Source organism: Equus przewalskii, chromosome 11, assembly GCF_037783145.1.
Source record: "Equus przewalskii isolate Varuska chromosome 11, EquPr2, whole genome shotgun sequence".
Taxonomy (NCBI): Eukaryota; Metazoa; Chordata; class Mammalia; order Perissodactyla; family Equidae; genus Equus; species Equus przewalskii.
The window spans coordinates 2,282,377-2,301,726 of record NC_091841.1 but is presented as its reverse complement, the minus strand read 5'-3'; the positions used below and the strand labels follow the sequence as shown (position 1 = coordinate 2,301,726).

Here is a 19,350-nt window from a genome sequence, read left to right as displayed (position 1 = left end):
CTTCCCTACTGTGGTAGAATAGAACAGCTGCCTCTGAAACCTGCACTCTAACTGAGAAGTGGACTAGGATAGAAACAAAAAGCAGGCTAACTCTAACCTTGCAGACATTAGTTTCCGTAAGTGGCCAGATTCTACTATGTCAGTCCTTGGGGCAAGCACTGGGGGTGGCAAAGAAGTGGGATTCTCCTCATGCTGCTCCTCTCCACCTCCATCCCCCAGTGCATTCCAAGAACACAGAAGTTCAATGCGAGCATATCTTGCTTACGAACTTCTTTCCTCCCCCAAGAGAGTGTCAAATAAAAAGACAAGTGCTATGTTGTAACACCCATCCCTCAGAGTTTGATCAATCTGTGCAGATCTGAGATACTTCACAAAAGCCAACTCCTAGGGATGAGTAATAATAAAACCAAAGAAAGGACAAAATGCCTTACATTTGAAGGTATTCTTTACTCTCCAAAGCATTTCCATACACTTTTTCATTGACACTACACAATCAACCAAAAGGCAATGTATTCTCACTTTACAGCTGAGAAAATGGCTGGCAGAAATCAAATGAGGAACCCGAAAATCACAGAGCTCATACATTCTTTCATTGGCATTTGTCAATAACTTAATAACTAACAGGTAGTGTATTCTCACTTTACAATGAAGAAAAGTGGTTCTGTGGAGGTCAAACGATGTCCCCCAAATCACAGAGCCAGTAGCAACACCAGGATCAGAAAGCTCCAAATGAAAGAGATTTATAACATATACAACAGAAGAGGTTGGTATCAAGAATACAAGAGGAAATATATATGAGATTCCTATAAATAAGAAAAAGCCAAATAAGCCCCAAGGAAATCCCAACAAAGGATCATGAATGTAACAGAAATGTAAAACGACTAACAAACATATGAAAAGATGTAAACGATGCTCAAACTTACTTGTAATTAAGATATCATTTCTCATTCATCATATTGAAAAAAAGTTTTGATCTGACAATATCAAGTGATGAAGGGCTTTTGGAAAATTGGAAACTTTCATGCGTTGCTGATATAAAATGATAAAGCTACTGTGAAATCACATGTCTAGCAAGTCTATTTCTCTCTTTCTCCTCCTTGGATCAAGGAGGGATGCACAAAAATATTTATTTGCAGCATTGTTTGCAAAACTGGAAAACTGGAAACATCGTAAACATCCATCAATAGTGAGTGGGTAAAAAAACTACGAAATGAACAAACTATGGAACATGATATAGCAAACAAAAGAATGAAAGTGGATCTGTATGTACCTGAATACAAGGCCAGACATAATGCTGAATTAAAAAAAAACAAAAAAACCTTGTATACTGTATCACTTTTTAAAAAAATCCAAAAACCTATTATCTTCTATGGGTGATACATACGTGTGTAAAACACCAGAAAAGCAATGATTGGAGGAACTAGTCTGGGGATGGTGGTAGGAAGAGTCTGGGACTTACCTAAGATATTCCCTAAACATATTCCCATTGTCTAATTAAGATTCACTACACAGAAAAGAAGCGGGGAGGCAGGGAGGACAGACCCGAGCTCCTGCTGCGAGTGCCTCGAGTTTGCCTAAGGGTAAATACCGGGGCGCTGTTCCCTTTGCACTGTAAACGCATGAACCAGCAGGTGCAAGAGAGGGTTTTTACCTGGTGTTCATGTATGGATTTCAGGGAGTTCGAAGCCCCCAAAACTGTATGCAAAATTTGGAAAGTACACGCACTTTTCTAGGCAAAGAGAATTAGCTTTCCTCAGAATCCCTACAAGTTTAACTTTCCTAGCGTAAACAGCATTGCACAAAGAGAAAGATGACCTGGTTTTATTCCTAGAGGCCAATACCACTGACTGCTGTGTGAGCTTGGAAGAGTCATTTTACATCTCTAGGTTTCTGTTGCTCAATCTGTAAATGAGGAAAATGGACCAAATCAGAACCTACAAATTCGCAGCCTACAGCCTACAGCTTTTTTTAAAAAAGTTTTTCAAATTAATTCTTTGCTTTTAGAATGTTGTCCCACACAGCACACTGAGAATTTTAAATTAGCTGCCAGCATTTAAAAATCAGGAGCTATGACATAACAATAACGATTTCTAGCTTCTTTTGAAAATCTGAAAGACATGACCATACTGGGCTCCCACTCCCACACAGCAGCAGTTGGCTGCAGCTGAGCAGCAGCGACCTGCTTCAGCCAAGGCGAGCTCCCTCCAGTCTGCTCCAGTTACCCTGGTTTGCTTCTCTCATTTACAGCACCTTTCCGGGCCCTGCAGATATTCATAGTTGCCACCCTGAAAGCGACTCTCTCTGAAACTTTTCTACCTCTAAGGGTCCGTGTATTTGAACACCAAAAAAGTTGGGATGTCTTTCTTCAAAGGGGTTCAGACTACCTCATAAACACATGTCCATCTACTCACCCCAAAACACAGAAATAACACAGCTCATTCTAATGTAAACACCCTTTGAAAGTGGGCAAGAGGCAGAAGCAAAGGTGGATACGGTAGGTAAAGTGGCATCAGAACAAGAAGCATTTCTTGACACCTGGTCTCTACTTTTTACGGGAGTCACTCTAGTCTAATCCCAACAACCAGCTGGGCACCGAAAGAAAAGTCATGTGTCAATACAAATGTAAATGGAAATCATTTAAACAGCCTAAACTGGCTCCTAAATATTGAATTCCATATTGAAAAGAGTCAGAAGATGCTGAGTTCAGAAAGAGTATCAGCTGCCTGTTGTGTGTTTTCCCTAGCCCACAGGCCTTGTGTTGGTACTTTGCTTTTGGGGGAAAAATAAAAAAAAAAAAAATCAATCCAACTTTCTATCATTTTTACAAAAAGGTTTTGTTTGAGAGAAACAGTGGAAAAGGATTGGAAGATAGAATATATAAAAAGTCCTCCTGAGGAATCAAATCAGAAAGCGAAGACTTGTCAAAAGGAAACGAAACCAAATTTTAGTATCACCATGCCACGTACAAAAATTCTTTACCACCTTCTTCACATGACTTGATTTTCCAACCCCAATCCACTCCTAGGTTAGGCAACCACCTTTATACAGCTGCTCAGGTCCAAAGTGATTTGGGGGTCTGAGAAAACCCATGGCCAAGTCTTTCGAGACCTAAGGCGCACAGACACCACCCCCGGCGGCTCCTCCCCACCTTGCGACCCCGGGTCCATGCAGCAGCACTGCTCCACTCTTGCCCTCCACACGCCCTTCTGCACAGGTACCAGAGGGAAATTTTAGGAACATCCATCAAAGCCCTCATTACCCTGCTGAAACAGTCCACAGCTACTCAGAACGAGATTCAAAACCCTGATCATGGCCTACCTGGTCGTCTGTCCTCATGTAGCACTCCCCCAGCCCCACCTGACTCACTTCTCCTGCCATCCTTTAATCCCTCAGGAAACTTGTTCCATCTCGGAACCTCGCTATTCCCTCCACTTGGACCACTATGCCCCCAAATCTCTCCATCACTGGCTCTAACTATGCCCAGGTCACTACCTCAAAAGAGTCCTTCTCAGATCCTTAAACAGCTTCCCTCTCAACCCCCATCCCAGTCACTCTCTTTCTCCTTCTTCTAGTTTGTTATTTGTAGTACCTGTCATTATTTGAAATATTATTTACTGTTTAACTTATGTCTATTTCACTCATACAGTATAAGCTTCATGAGACAAGGGACTTAGAATTGTTTATTGTTACACTCCCCACTGCCCAAAACAGCACCACCTGATTGAATGAATAGATTAAAGGAAAAAACCATCAAGCCACTAACTTCAAACAATATATAAAAATATTTTAATAAATAGTCCACCTCAAAGAACTGTGGTAAAAATTAAATGAGATAATATGTAAGAAATGTATAGTATAGAACCTGGCACATGCTAAGTTCTCAAAAAATTTTAGTTATCAGTGTTGTTGTTATTAACTGAATAACAATGTACTGAGAGACTGACTAACAAGTATCAAGTACTGAGCTAGAGAAGTGATGAATAGAAAAAAATGAACAAGATAACCTGTTACTAATCAAAATACTCTGTTAAAATATCCAGGAAGACAACTTCAGAGAGAAAGGAAAGAACAGTTTTAGACTATTCAGAAAGTATTTATCTATTAAATACTTTCATACATCAGGAGAATGTGTCAGTACAGCTTAGAAAGGTTAAATGTAAGTGGGAATAATTAAGCGAGAGTAGGGGCAAAATGGGGTGGTGGAAAGAACACGTACTTTGGAGTCAGACCTGGATTCAAATCCTAGTCTTTCCACTTAGTAGCTAGGTGTCCTTCCACAGAGCTCAAACTCCTTAAGCATCAGTTTCTTTATCTGTAAAATGGGAATCATAACAACATAGCTTATTTGTAGGAGTTGTACTGAGGTCAACTGAAATAATGAAAGAAAACCATCTGACCTAAAACCACACAGTAACTATTATCCTCATCTCTGGAAAGCGCCTCAAAAGTCAATAGCAGACATGAGTTTCTAGACTCTCTTAGTTTTAGAACTTCAGCTAAAGGTTAGCATTTCCATTCTTCACACACATGAAGTCCGAGTCTACCACTCGACACAGGTTATACTCTGCCAGGGTTCACAGAGACCCAAGGTACAGAGAGAACAGTAGGGTGCCTGTAACATCTCTCCCCAGGACTGCCTACTGGACGGAAAATGGAAACTGTTTTCTAACCAGAAAGTAAAGGGTGTACTGCCCCTGCCTCCTCTCCACTTCTATAAAAATTTCCCAAGTTCAGAATGTAAAACAGAATTTAAAGAGGACAACCAGCAAGACTTGTGAACCTAAAATTAGACCTACCAGCTGTGTTTTGGTTAGCTAGTGCATAAGGCACCAGCAGGAGCCTCTTCTCTGAAGAGAAGTTTCTCACCAGCCTATCTAGCCACCAGAATAGAGCAGGCAGAAGGAGCAGCAGGAAAGGGGGCTGAACAGTTCTCACCCAGAGAAACTTGGTGTCCTGAATTTCTCCTGCTGCCAGACTAAGGTCTGGACCTGAACTCAGGACAGAACCTTAGATAGCTCCCTAATGGTAATAAGAGCAAGAGCCAGCCAACTGCTGAGGGCTTATTATATTCCAGGCACTGTGCTCAGCTCCTCACACGCATGATCTTTTCATTCCTCACTAAAACCCAATGAGGAGAAACAATTATCATGTCCATGTTACACATGAGGAAACCAAGACTCAGAAAGGCTGAGCGAATTATCCAACATGACATAGCTTAGAAGTAGCAGAGCCAGGTCTCAAACTCATAGATTGCAAAGCCAACTAAGACAAGATGACGTGGTCCTTCATATTCATTCTCCCATTTTTCCTTAGTAACAGACCCCAGCTTCTACCTGACACACTATGGCGAGGAGAAAAGACTGTTTTCCAGCCTCCTTTACAACTAGATAAGACCACGGGACTGAATTCTGGCCAATGAAACATAAGCAGCAATGTGTGCAACTCTGGGACGGTTCTCCTAAAACAGAGAGGTGTGCTCTTCTTCACTTTCCATGCCTGCTATCCTGGAACGTGGATGTGCTGGCTGGACCCTCAACAGTCATCTTGGTCCATGACAGGGACTACCCTAAGGATGGTGGAGTACAGCTGGAAAGAGCCTAGATTCCTGATAACTTTATGGTTTCTCCACACGAGCCACAGACTGCTTACATCCAGACTTCTTTTACACAAGAGACAAACACACATCTATTTCGTTTGAGTTATTGTTATTTTAGGTTTTCCGAAATTACTTCATTATTTTGGATGCAGTTGAACTTAATATAAACATTGATAAACTAAATCACTAAGCAATACTGTCTTTTTCAGTTCTTCATTGATGCCCTGGGACTAGATGAGATTATAATACTTCACATCATACATCTACCCAATGTTTCATGTACATCTACTATCCAAAAGGCACTGTGCTAGGTGCTGGGAACACAAAAATGAGTAACATACCATCTCAGCCCTAGAAGAGTTTATAACCCGTGCGGAACACACACATGGAAAGAAAGAACACTGATATAGTTATATGTATTTAGTGCTACAATAAATGTGCTCATGTTGTTGCCATGGGAACAGAGAGGGCTACCTAACAGCCTAGTCTCTATCTACCTCGTAAAATCCTATCCATTTTTGAAGGCCTACCTTGAATACCACTTCCTCCAAGAATCTTTCCTGATTCCATGCCTCCAGCTGAAATTAATTTCTTTTCTCTGAGCCCCCACAGCATACCATTTGTACCTCTCCTCTAATATTTACACAAAAATAAGCATGTGAAAAGACTATCTTTCCTATTCAGACTATAAGCTTCCTGTTGTCAGGAACCTTTCTTTATTCTTCTCAATATCCATCACACAGCTCACCATAAGTGCTTAAAAATTATTCAGATAAGTAAAATTAACTTAAAAAAATACCAGTCATTGAGAGCAGAGCTAACTATATGCTATAGTTTGGACATATTATAACGAATGTTTTCTCTAATATTCTACTGAAGTGAAAAGCAGATTACTCTGCTACCTGATCAAAACTAACTAAACATGGGGGCCAGGCTAGTGGCGTAGTAGTTAAGTTTGTGCACTCCACTTCAGCAGCCCAGGGGTGACAGGTTCGGATCCTGGGCATGGACCTAGCACCGCCATACTGTGGTGGCATCCCACAGAAAATAGAGGAGGACTGGCACAGATGCTAGCTCAGCAACAATCTTTCTCAAGCAAAAAGAGGAAGACTGGCAACAGACGTTAACTCAGGGCCAATCTTCCTCACACACACACACACACACACACACACACACAAACTAATCACATCTGAAGTGAGTATAACATATAATTGAATGTTCAACAAGAAAAATCTAGCACATTAAAATGTACATCAGAGTCACTGCCCATATAGTTATTTGCCATAAATTATGGTATACTTGGAGGATTTTGTTTGGTTTTATTTTTTTCATTCTTGATTCATTTTTTGACATCTGAAAAGGGCATCAATACTGATGTTTTTCCCCTTGATGCCATGTTGGCCTGATCCCTATCACAGTGCTACCCGCCCCCCCCGCCCCCCCCCCCCCCCCCCCCCGCCCAAAGCAAAAACAAAACACATACACAAAGGATTTAAGTTTCCCAGGGCCAGGGTTCTGTGCTTCTCACTCCATTCTCATTTCTACTCTACAGATCAGGACTGGTTTTTCTTCTACCTACTCTTCGTCTCTACTCTGTCTCCTCTTCTGAAAGGTTCCCGGGCATCTGTGATTCTTCCTGCCACACAAAAAGTTTAGCCCCTAGCTCTGGATATAAAAAAAACCATCAGGAATGGGTACACAAAACTGACGTGGTCATCCCAGACTGAACTGTAACTTCTAGCAGAAGACACACTGACACGGATTGATCTCTTGCTTCTCAGTCTTGGGTCAGATGCAAAGGAAGAGAAAAGGTGGGTTTACTAACGGGCAGGGAGGGCAACTTTCATGTCACAGGTTGTAGTCAAGAAATGCTGGTGCCATGGATTGGAAGAATAAACATAGTTAAAACGTCCATACTACCTAAAGCAATCTACAGATCCAATGCAATCCCAATTAGAATCCCAATGACATTCTCCACGGAAATAGAACAAAGAATTCTAAAATTTATACAGGGCAACAAAAGACCCCAAACAACTAAAGCAATCCTGAGAAAAAAGAACAAAGCTGGAGGCATCACAATCCCTGACTTCAAAATGTACTACAAAGCCATAGTGATCAAAACGGCATGGTACTGGTACAAAAACACACACACAGATCAACGGAACAGAACTGAAACCCCAAAAATAAAACCACACATATACGGACAGCTAATCTTCAACAAAGTTGCCAAGAACATACAATGGAGAAAAGATGGTCTCTTCAATAAATGGTGCTGGGAAAATTGGACAGCCACACGCAAAAGAATGAAAGCAGACCATTATCTCACACCATACGCAAAAATAAACTCAAAACGGATCAAAGACTTGAAGGTAAGACGTGAAACCATAAAACTCCTAGAAGAAATCATGGGCAGTACACTCTTTGTCATCAGTCTTAGAAGTATCTTTTCAAATACCATGTCTACTTGGGCAAAAGAAACAAAAGGAAAAATAAACAAATGGACTTCAGACTAAAGGGCTTCTGCAAGCCAAAGGAAACTAGGAACAAAACAAAAAGACAACCCACCAACTTGGAGAAAATTTTTGCAAATCACATATCTGAAAAGGGATTAATCTCTAAAATATATAAAGGACTAACACAACTCAACAACAAAAAAAACAAACAACCCAATCAAAAAATGGGCAAAGGATAGGAACAGACATTTTTCCAAAGAAGATACACAGATGGCCAATAGGCACATGAAAAGATATTCAACCTCACTAACCATCAGGGAAATGCAAATCAAAACTACATTGAGGGGCCGGCCCCATGGTGGAGTGGTTAAGTTGGCGTGCTCCACCTTTGGCGGCCCAGCGCTTCACGGGTTCGGATCCTGGGCGTGGACATGGCACCACTTGTGAGGCCATGCTCAGGTGGCATCCCACATAGCACAACCAGAAGGACCTACAACTAGAATATACAACTATGTGCTGGGGCTTTGAGGAAAAGAAGAAGAAGAAGAAGAAAGACTGGAAATAGCTGTTAGCTCAGGTGCCAATCTTTTAAAAAAAACAAAAACAAAACTACATTGAGATATTACCTTATACCTGTTAGAATGGCTATAATCACCAAGACAAAAAATAAAAAATGTTGGAGAGGATGTGGAGAAAAGAGAACCCTCACACACTGCTGGTGAGAATGCAAACTGGTGCAGTCATTATGGAAAACAGGATGGAGAGTTCTCAAAAAATTAAAAATCAAAATACCATATGACCTAGCTATTCCACCACTGGGTATTTTATCCAAAGAACTTGAAATGAACAACTCAAAGAGACTTATGCACCCCTATGTTCACTGCAGCATTATTCGCAGTAGCCAAGATGTGGAAGCAACCCAAGTGCCCATCGACTAATGAATGGCTAAAGGAGATGCAATGTAAATATATACAATGGAATACTACTTGGCCATAAAAAAAGACAAAATCGTCCCATTTACAACAACACGGATGGAACTTGAGGGTATTATGTTAACAAGATAAGCCAGGCAGAGGATGACACACACTGTATGACTTCACTCATATGTGGAACGTAAAAACATGGACAAAGAGATCAGACTACTGGTTACCAGAGGGGAAGGGAGGTTGGGGACGGATATAAAGGGTAAAGAGGCACATATATATGGTGATGGACAAAAAACAACGTCCAACTGAAATTTCAAAATGTTATAAGCTACTATGACCTCAATAAAAAAAATCCAGAAAAAAAACAAAAATAAACAAACAATAGAAACGGTGGTGCCACAGGTACATAGTCCTTTATCCCCAGAGGGGCTTACGAATAATAAGCCTCCTGCATCAGCAATCTTACCCTGAAAAGCAACTGTCTAGTAGTATAACATGCCTGTTAACCCATTCTATTTTGACTGCAAGGTCAGGGAAGAGAAAAAGAGGGCACTAGATTCCGGGGAGAGAGAGCAGGGAAAGCTTGGACCTGTTCTCTCAAGAGTAGGCTGTTAAGACCCCGGGCACCAATTTGGCTTTCTAGCACCAATACCAGCCACTCACAGCCCGGTTAGACACTGAGCTATCAAAACACATATTGTACAACTCTTCTCAACTCTAAACCTGTATGTTTGACTAGACTCCTCATATTAATAATAATAAAAACAGTTAAGATTTATTGAGCACTAACAATGTGTTAAGCATTGTTAAAGTGTCTTAACACAAATTAAGTCATTTTATGCTCACAAAAGTCCTATTTTACTTTATTTCTTAACTTTATAACCGTTTTAGAGAAATGCAAACAAGGCCAAAGTGTTACATAACTTGCCGAAGGTCAAAAAGCAAGTAGCAGAGCTAAGATATTTCCTGTCCCTCTCTAATCCTGCACTGTATTTTATTTTTTCTTTATAACACTTATTAAGCTGTTTATCTGTTTATTTCTTCTCCTCTATTTCTTCTAATACAATGTAATCTCCAGTAGAAGCAGGGACCTTTTCCATTTTGCTCACTGCCACATCTCCAATGCTGAGACAAGCCCCTGACCTCAGCCAATGCTCAATAAATACTCGCTGAGTGGATGAAGGCGTACATAACAGATCCTGTTCTCTCACCATCATCACACCAAGCCACGTGCAATATTCCACAAGACTTTCTTTCTTGCCAGTAAGCAAATGTACATTGCCCTCAAAACATCCGAAACCAGAGGTGAAGTGAAACTAATGAAAGCTGCAACCAAACTCTGATCAAGCTCAAAACCTTTACTGGATCAAAATGATCAGCCCTCATCCTAGCTACCTAACACAGCAAATAAATAGCACACCCTGAGAGGGAAAAAAGAAAATATTACTCTAGTTTCTACAGTTCTCCTAAACACAATGTCTAGTATTGATGAAAAATTAGGAGACATGAGAAGAATCGTGAAAATATGATAATCAAGAATCAGACCCCAAAAGATTCAAAGAAATGGGATCTTATAAAAATAACCAAATAGGCATTCTAGAGCTGAAAAACACAATATCATAAATTAAGAATTTAATGAATGACACGCAATGGAGTATTTGCAGCTGTAAATAAATAGGCAGATCTACGGAGTGATTTCAAAGACATATTGCTAAGTGAAAAAAGCAAAGCCTAAGAGAGAATTTATATTGCCCCAAAACCCATAATTCCAGTTTCACCGTGAGAAAAACATCAGACAAATGCAAACTGAGAGACATTCCACAAAACACCTCACTAGCACTCCTCGAAACTATCAACCGTCATCAAAAACAAGAAAATGTATGTGGCCACAGGATTCTGGGTACTGACAAATAAACAGCAAGCAATAAGATATATTGACATATATGAGGAAGCCATTTGGTATAAACCTAATTTGCCCTGACTTTGTTTTTTCAAAAGGGCCTGGTCGCGGCCATTGACCATCCATTATACATCTGCTTTAAGCACTTGCTATGTCCCAAAGAACAATGCCCTTAAGGATAAAGGTGCAACTTCCCCCATATTAGCATTTCCTTAAGGATAAGCTTCTCTCCCTAGGTTAGGAACTGATTGCTGCACCCATCCTGTGACCAGCCAGCTCAAGACAACAGACCCGCTCCCTGCTGTGTCCACCCCCACCCACCCCCCAGACAGCAGACCTACTACCTGCTGTGTCCATCAATCGCTGTGCTGACAGAGCAGTCTTGTGACTATCGTAAAAGGGACATTTCAATCACATGTGAAACATCCTCTTTGAGGGTATATGACTACTCTGTACACCCCTACTTCTTTGGTGCCCCTCCTTCCTTGGGGAAGGAAGGCCCTGGGCTATATGGTCCTCACATTTGGCTCAGAATACACTCACCCCAATTTTCATTTATAGATAGGTTGTGGATTATTTTCATTGACAGTACAAAAGTCACTGGAGGACAAATTGGTGAAATTCAAATAGGGTCTACAGTTTAGTTAGTAATATTGTTCCAACCTTAGGATAAGCAAAGCAAGTACAGGAAGCAGTTCTTGATCTGAGGACGTTTGCTGAGAGCAAGAAACTGGGCTGTGTATTTGATTAGGGGCATAAAATGAGTTGGGGGTCTGGGGGAGAAGGTAACACAAAGCAAAGCTTACGGCCTGTTCAGAATGAGACATTTCAAGGAGTCCCTTTCCATATAGACTTGGGACCCTCCCATCCTGCCAAAGGTAGAATCCTAGAGTAAAGACAAACTAAAGTAAACTTGCCACAATCTCACCCTCCAAACACTCCACACCTTCCTGCGGGGAGTGCTGTCTTGGAGCTGAACAAAATGGGGTTGGGGGTGGCGCATAGGGCAAGACGAAAGAAAAAAATCTTTAAAAGGTTGTAAACTTGGGCACACAAGTCCTAAAAATCTGATCCAAGAAACCTCAAGCAATTATTTTGGTTTAAGGGGGTTCTAGACAAGTTTTACTCTCAGGCCTTAGCAGGAGCAAACGCAAATTCTCTTTTGAAGAATACAGCTTCATGCCAAGGCTTCGGAAATCCCCACAAATAATTTTTTAAAGGCAATGAGAAGCTATGCAAACATAACAAAGGACAAAAGAAAATAAAGAAACATGAAAAACACCATCAAAAACAATAGCAGAGAGAGATCCACAAAGTCTTCACATGCTGGAATTATCAGAGACAAATGACAAATGAACATGCTCAAAGGAATAAAGTGGAGAGCTACAGTATGAAGAGAGAGATAAGAAGATATGAGTCACAAATTTATACTAGTACATCTGAAAATTTACACAAAATGGACAAACTTTTGGGAAAACGTAACTTACCAAAATTGACTTAAGGAAAAATACACAACCTGGACAGATTATAACCACTAAAGAAATTGAATCCATAGTCAGAAATACTATGCAAAACAAAAAACAAAATACTCTCTCTTTCCCTCTCTTTTCAGTTCCAGATGGCTTCCCTGGTCAGTTCAACCACCATTCTAAGAAATACTCCAATCTTATACAAACACTTCCAGAGCACTGAAAGAGGGAAAAAACGACAGAAGCAATACCCCCTGACTCATAGTATAAAGCCAACATAACCTTGATAGCAAATCTCATGAGGACAGTACAAAAAAGAAAATTTATGAGCTAATTTCTCCCATAAATATAAATGAAAAAAACTCTATATAAATTAATAAACAAAATTCAAAAACAAGGATACTTCATCATCACCAATCTGGGTTTATCCTAGAAATGCAAGGTTGCTTTAATTGTAAAATATAGTAATAATGACATGAAGAGATGGAAATAAGACCATAAATATGCACTCGCCTGTATGTGCAGAAAGAAACACTTGAAGGATGAGCAAAAAACAAATAAAAGTGGTTACCAATAGTGTTAAGGGAGTTGGGGGAAAGGGGAAAAGGTGAAAAAGAAGCTTTTGAGACATACAAACTTATTACTGATTTAAAAATTTAATCTAAAAAGTAAGTCAATTAATGTAATTCATCACATTAACATAGTAAAAGAGTAAAATCACATGAATATCCCAATAGATACAAGAAAAGCACCCAATAAAATTCAGTATTCATTCAATATTATGAAAAACTCTTAAACTAGGACTAGGAGGAAACTTTCTTAATCTGATAAAATACATCTGTGAAAAAAAAACAACTATCACACTTATTTGTGAAATGTTGTAAATTATCCCTCAATTAGGAACAAGGCCAGAATACCCACTATCACTTCTATTCAACATTATAGTAGAGGTCCTATCCAAAGCAATAAGGTAAGAAAAAACAAACAACAGGTATAAGGATTGGGAAGAAACAAAAACTGTCCCTCTTTGCAGATAATATGATCATGTATGTAGAATGATTCTACAGATTAAGTATTAGAATACATAAGAGAATTCAGCAGATTGCTTAATACAAAAATCAATAAATATAAGTTAATCATATTCCTATATAACAACAACTAGATAACAAAAATTAAAAACATGTTTTACAATACTATAAAACTGTAAATATAATAAATTTCAGGAACAAATTTCACAACGAAGGACAAGATCTTACAGAAAAAAATGATGAAACTTAACTGTGAGGCAATAAAAAAGACGTAAAACAATGGATCAGAAGATTTCATGTTGTAATGGTATTAATGCTCTGTATCCTGGCTTATAAATTCAGTATAATACAAAAAGAGCCCTGCAGGCATTTTTTAAAAATAGAACTTTACAGTATGACTCTAAGAAATCTAAAAGGCCAAGACTGGGTGAGATACTTTCCCAGAAGAATGAAGTAGAAGGACTTGCTCTACCAGGTATTAAGAAATGTTACAAAGCTATAATGACTGAAAAACATACTGTTCACTGAGGGGTACACCAAGAGATCAATGGTACAGAATAGAAGAGCCAAGAAACACATTCACACACACTCGTACTTAACACGTGACAGGTGTCATAGCAGATCAGTGCAGAAAGGATAAGCTTTTCAATAAACGCTGCTACAGCAATTGGTATCTGCATGGGGGAAAAAATTAAATTAAGCCCCTATCTCCACTACACAAAAATCAATACTAAGTGGAACAAGACACAAAAAGCACTAACAATAAAGGAAATTATTGATAAATTCTATGACATTAAAATTAAGAACTTCTATTCAAGGCACAATTTTTTAAAAAGATGAGTAGAAGGAGATATTTGGAACCCATATAAACAACAAAGAAGTCAGAAATAAATGCCAAAAATTAATGAGAAGAAGATAGATAAGCCAATAGAAAAATGAGCAAAAGACCTGAATGGGCACTTCACAAAAGAAGAAATACAAAAGATGCTCAAAGTTGTCAGTAACCCGAGGAATGGAAATTTAAACCACAGGAAAATACCATTATATAGACACAAGATTGACAAAAATTAAAAATTCTGTAATGGCAAGCATGAGTGAAGATACAGAGCAACAGGAACTCGCACACACTCTCTATGGCAATGCAAACTGGTACAACCACTTTGGAAAATAGTTGGCAACATCTAGTACTATTGAAGATAAGCATAGTCTAGGATCCAACAATTGCGCTCCTAGGTTTATATTCCATTTAAATGCATGTAGACATGCAGCAGGAGACATCAACAAGAATGTTTATACCAACATTGTTTATAATAGCCAGAAACTCCAGAATCTGAAAACCAAATGTTACCACTCACAACAGGTAACTTGTGGCATATTCATAAAATGGAATTCTATACAATGATAATGAACAAACCACAGCCACCCACCGGAGGAAACTAACACAATGCTGAAAAAAATGAAGACCCAAGAGAACGCACGATAACATGTGATACAATTGTGTCAAGTTCAAATAAGTTTAGGAATGCATACAGACGCGGTAAAAGTAGAAAGACAGGCAAGGACATCATCACCACAAAAGTCGGAATCATAGTTACCTACGGGGAAAGGAGATGGTTCTAACTGGAAAAGGGCCCCGGGCTTCCACATCGCTACTAATGTTCTATTTCTTAATCTGGGTGGACGTTACTTCAGTCTTTGCTTTATAATTATTTATAATAAGTGTACGTTTTTATACACTTTGAGTGTGTATGTTACAATAAAAAAGTGAAATCTTAACACGGGGGATGTTCATTGTCAAAGCATTTGTTATCCCAGTGCCAGCGACTGCAAGGTTGCTTAGGGAAACAAGTCATCGTGACGAGACGACATTCACTAACGAACTGATCACTTCATGAACTCACCAGTCCACTCAAACTTCCCTCCCGGGTTAACTCCAGCAGGTTCTCTCAGTGATTGTAAAGACCCCCAACATAAAGAAAAAGCAAATCACTTGCAAATCCATTCATTCAACAAATATTTATTAACGTCTACTGCTTTCCAAACACTGTCCTAGGGGACCAGCAGGGTTCAAGATGGAAAAGACGGAGGACGTGGGAGCCCTACTCCCACCCCAATTTTGCCTCTACCCTCTCATCCTCCCTTCCAAGCAAGTAGCAGACACGAAGAACCAACACGGAACTCAGGACGCACCGAAGCTACCACCAAAACCACACCCTCGGGGGTCTTTTCAGGACAGAGGCCCCGCCGGCTTGGGTTCATCCGGCCACCCGTGGTGTCCCGCCTGCAAGGAGGCAGAGGCGGCCTGGTCAAGGGCCCCAGCCCAGGGTGCTCGTCTCAACAGGGGTGGCGCGGGGGACCGGCTCAGGCGGTCAGAACTCCCATGGGATGCTTCACCCGGGATCCCGAGGCCAGAGGCTTGCAATTTTCCAGAAAGTGCACACTACACTTTGTGTACACACATTTTTCTGGGGTGAGTCCAAAACTTTCCTACGGTTCTCAAAGGAGTTCAATGAAAAGGGGCGAGTCAGCACTGCTCCCAAAGAGCGAACGCGCCAGACCCTCAGGGACACGGTGACGGCGACCCTGGCCGCGAGCAGAGCACCTGCGCTCGGGACGCCCGCCCGATACTTACTCTTAGTTCCTCGAAGGCTTCGTCGAGGGTGGAGAGCTGGTGGCCCCGGTGCGCCCCGACCACCGGGCACAGCACACAGATGAGCCGCTTGTCCTCCTGGCAGTAGGTGCTCAGGTCCAGCCCGTGGTCCGGACACTTCCTCTTGGCCACCCGCTCCGCTTCCATTTCTACTTCCGGGTCAAACTCGCTCTCCGCCTCAGTCTCGCCCTCGGCCTCGGACTCCCCCTCCTCGCGGTTGTCCTCCTCGGCGCCGCTCTCTTGCTCGTCCTCCATCTCCTCCTCGCTGTCCTCCTCACTCTCGTCGTCGTCGTCGCTCTCCTCCCCCGTCTCGCTGTCCTCCCCCGTCTCGCTCTCCTCCTCGGACTCGCTGCCCTCCTCGGACTCGCTCTCTGCCCCCGCCTCGCGCTCCCCCGTGGCCTCCGCGTGCTCCGCGCCCTGCGCCCCCGAGGTCCGGGCCCGGGCGGCGCCGTGGACGTAGGCGGCCAGGCGGTGGCCGGGGAACTGGCGCGCGTGGGCCTCGGCGTGGCGTCGGCAGTAGCAGAAGCCGCATTCCCGGCACAGCTCGGCGGCCCCCGGCGCCTCGTCGGGCTCGCACTCGTCGCACGTGCCGTCGTGCGGCAGCTGCTCGCAGGCCGCGCGCCCTCCGGAGGCCATGTGGGCGCACGGACGCGGCCGGGCTCGGGCCCGCGGGCTCGGCGCCGGGCCCGCGCGCGGTCTCCTCACGGCCTCTTCCCCAGCCGCCGCCCGTCCGGGCAGTGGCCGCGCCGGTCTCGCCGCGGGCCCGGCGCCGCGCCGCTGCCGCCCGCTCCCGACAGCCCCGCCCGGCCGAGCAGCGAAGCGCCTTCCCGCCGGCTCGGCAGCTGGGCGCCCGCCGCGCTTCCGGTGGTGGCCCGGCACTTCCGGCGCGGCGGCCCGCGCCCCCGTCGGCCCCCGCGCCGCGCCGCCTGCTCCCCGGGCGAGCGCGCGGCCCTGACTGCGCGCCGCCCCGGTTCCACCGTCCTCTTCCCTGGCAGGCGGCCACCTCTCACTTCCTGAGTCACTTAAAGTGGCGGTGGCCCTTTCCTGCGTTCCCCGCGGGGGCTGGGCGGCCCCGGAGGGAGGGGGAAGGCGGAGGAGGGCTCCCGCTCGCTCGCAGGCGGGAATGGGGCCCCGCCCCCGCCCCCCCGACACCCTCCTCGGGTGTCAGCCTGACGCTTCAAGGCCGCCAGGCAGGTGGACATGTGCATTGCAGTCCCTCTCCTTGCGCTGTGTCGCCGCCCGCCTGTCCCCGTCCCCGCTGCTGCGTGGAGCCGGTGTGGGGTGCTGTCTACCAGGCTGACCCTGGCGGCTGGGGACTCGCAGAGGCCCCGGGAAGGGTCGTGTTTGTTCTCCCGGGCTCAGGGAATCTCCGACTCAGGTTGAGCAAACAGGCGCTTTTGATCCAAAGCAATGCTCTGCTTTGTCTATTTGCAAAGGCTGTTTGCGGTCCTGCCTCCCAGGGGCTCGGAAACTCCGGGGTGGCAACCTCTGTGCCTTTTCCTGAGAGCTTGCCTGGGGTTCGGCTGAGATGTCGGGTGAAGTAGGTGGGAGAGTCGGTGTTTGTCGAGTGAGTTCCAGTATGCAGTCATTTTCCTTAGTAAGGGGACCGCCCAGATTTGGGTTCCAAGAGAAAGGCGGGGGAGTGTTATTTATTAACCAATTACTAAAGTGCCAAGAACTGCGGTAGACCTTTTTTGTGGCTTTTTAAAAATTTTTTTAATTTTTTTTTTTTAGAAAGGTTAGCCCTGAGCTAACTATTGCCAGTCCTCTTTTTCTGAGGAAGACTGTCCCTGAGCTAACATCCGTGCCCATCTTCCTCTACTTTATACGTGGGATGCCTACCACAGCATGGCTTTTGCCCAGCGGTGCCATGTCCGCACCTGAGATCCAATCTGGCCAACCCTGGGCTGCAGACAAGCAGAATGTGTGAACTTAACCTCTGTGCCACTGGGCCGGCCCCCTTTTTGTGGCTCTTTAAAAGCTGGTTTTGGAAGATCCACTGCCGGAGGGCCCCCAAATCCTGGTACTACAACTTATTGGCTTTGTGACTATGGAGAAGTTAATTGATCGTTCTGTTTTCTACTTTTTAAAAGAAGTATGTAAAGTGGAAATAACAGTAACACCTATCTCGTGGGGCTGTTTTTTGGATGAAATGTAAAGGGGCCTGCCTTGTAGAAGTAGTCACTACATTTTAACTATTATTATTGGCACAATTATGTTTGGTGCACATAATGACCCTTTGAAGGAGGTTTTAGGCACATCTTGAACGCATTGGGCATTTTTGGATGGCTGCTGGTAGTGTAGGCAATCCCCCCCCAACCCCGCCACCCCATATGGGTGACTGTCCATTCATAGAAGACCTTTTGTTTTGTATTTGAGAGAAGAAAAGGACATTTTGATCTCATCTGGGGAGAGGCTGAGGTGTGGTTGAGAAGAGAGGAGGATGAAATGGTGTCTGTTTCCCATGGATTCTCCTAGATAATGTTGAGCTAGAATTTCCAGATGATCTTCACAAAAGTGCCAGGGGATGGGATGGGGTAAAAAATTACTTAAAATAATTTTTAATGTCTCTACATATAATGTATGCTTAATCTCTGCAGCTTTTGTCAGAGATTTAGTTTTTAGAAATATTTTGCTTTTTTTTTTTAAACCTCAGAACAATTTTATAGACGGGGGAAAAAATCAGGAGGTTTCTTTGTTCCAATTCCATACACATTTATATTTCTCTCCAGTTGATTTCTCTGGAAATTCTTTTTTTTTTTTTTTTTTTTAAGATTGGCACCTGAGCTAACAGCTGTTGCCAATCTTCTTTTTCTTTTTCTTCTCCCCAAAGCCCCCCGGCACATACTTGTGTATTTTTAGTTGTAGGTCCTTCTGGTTGTGCTATGTGGGACGCCACCCCAGCGTGGATTGATGAGCGGTGCCATGTCCGCGCCCAGGATCAGAACCGGCGAAACCCTGGGCCACCAAAGCAGAGTGCGTAAACCCAACCACTGGGCCTGGGGCCAGCCCCTCTGGAAATTATTTCTATGTCTGCATCGGAAACAGGGATTGATGCACCATTCTGAAAAAAGTATTCAACAAAAGACAGCTCAAACATCAATGTTAGTATACCCAGTGAATAGTATTTCATGCTTGGTTATTTCCACCTCCCCAGGCTTAAAAGGAAATAACTTAGCCTTTACAAACCTGTTATCACATTTAGAAAATACTTTTTCAATGAAAACAATTTTTTAATGTCTTAAAAGAACACCTTTGTGTCCAAGGCCTTTGATGGGGAGGGACGGGTGTCTTTTTGTTGTCGTTATTGTTTGTTCGTAATTTTCCC

General features: G+C 43.0%; 1 protein-coding gene across 3 annotated transcripts in view; it reads right to left on the bottom strand.

The window, feature by feature from the left end:
- The window catches only part of TRIM44 (tripartite motif containing 44), a 112,406-nt gene extending 95,300 nt beyond the window's left edge, over positions 1 to 17,106 (bottom strand). Inside the window, exon 1 of one of the 3 annotated variants that reach the window (XM_070563791.1) lies at positions 16,005 to 17,106. In XM_070563791.1, coding sequence (XP_070419892.1) covers positions 16,005 to 16,658 — 654 coding nt within the window. In that variant the 5' untranslated portion in view covers positions 16,659 to 17,106. The remainder of the gene's footprint in view (positions 1 to 16,004) is intronic. The other 2 variants (XM_070563790.1, XM_070563792.1) reach the window with 2 other exon arrangements.
- Positions 17,107 to 19,350: the final 2,244 nt, after the last annotated feature.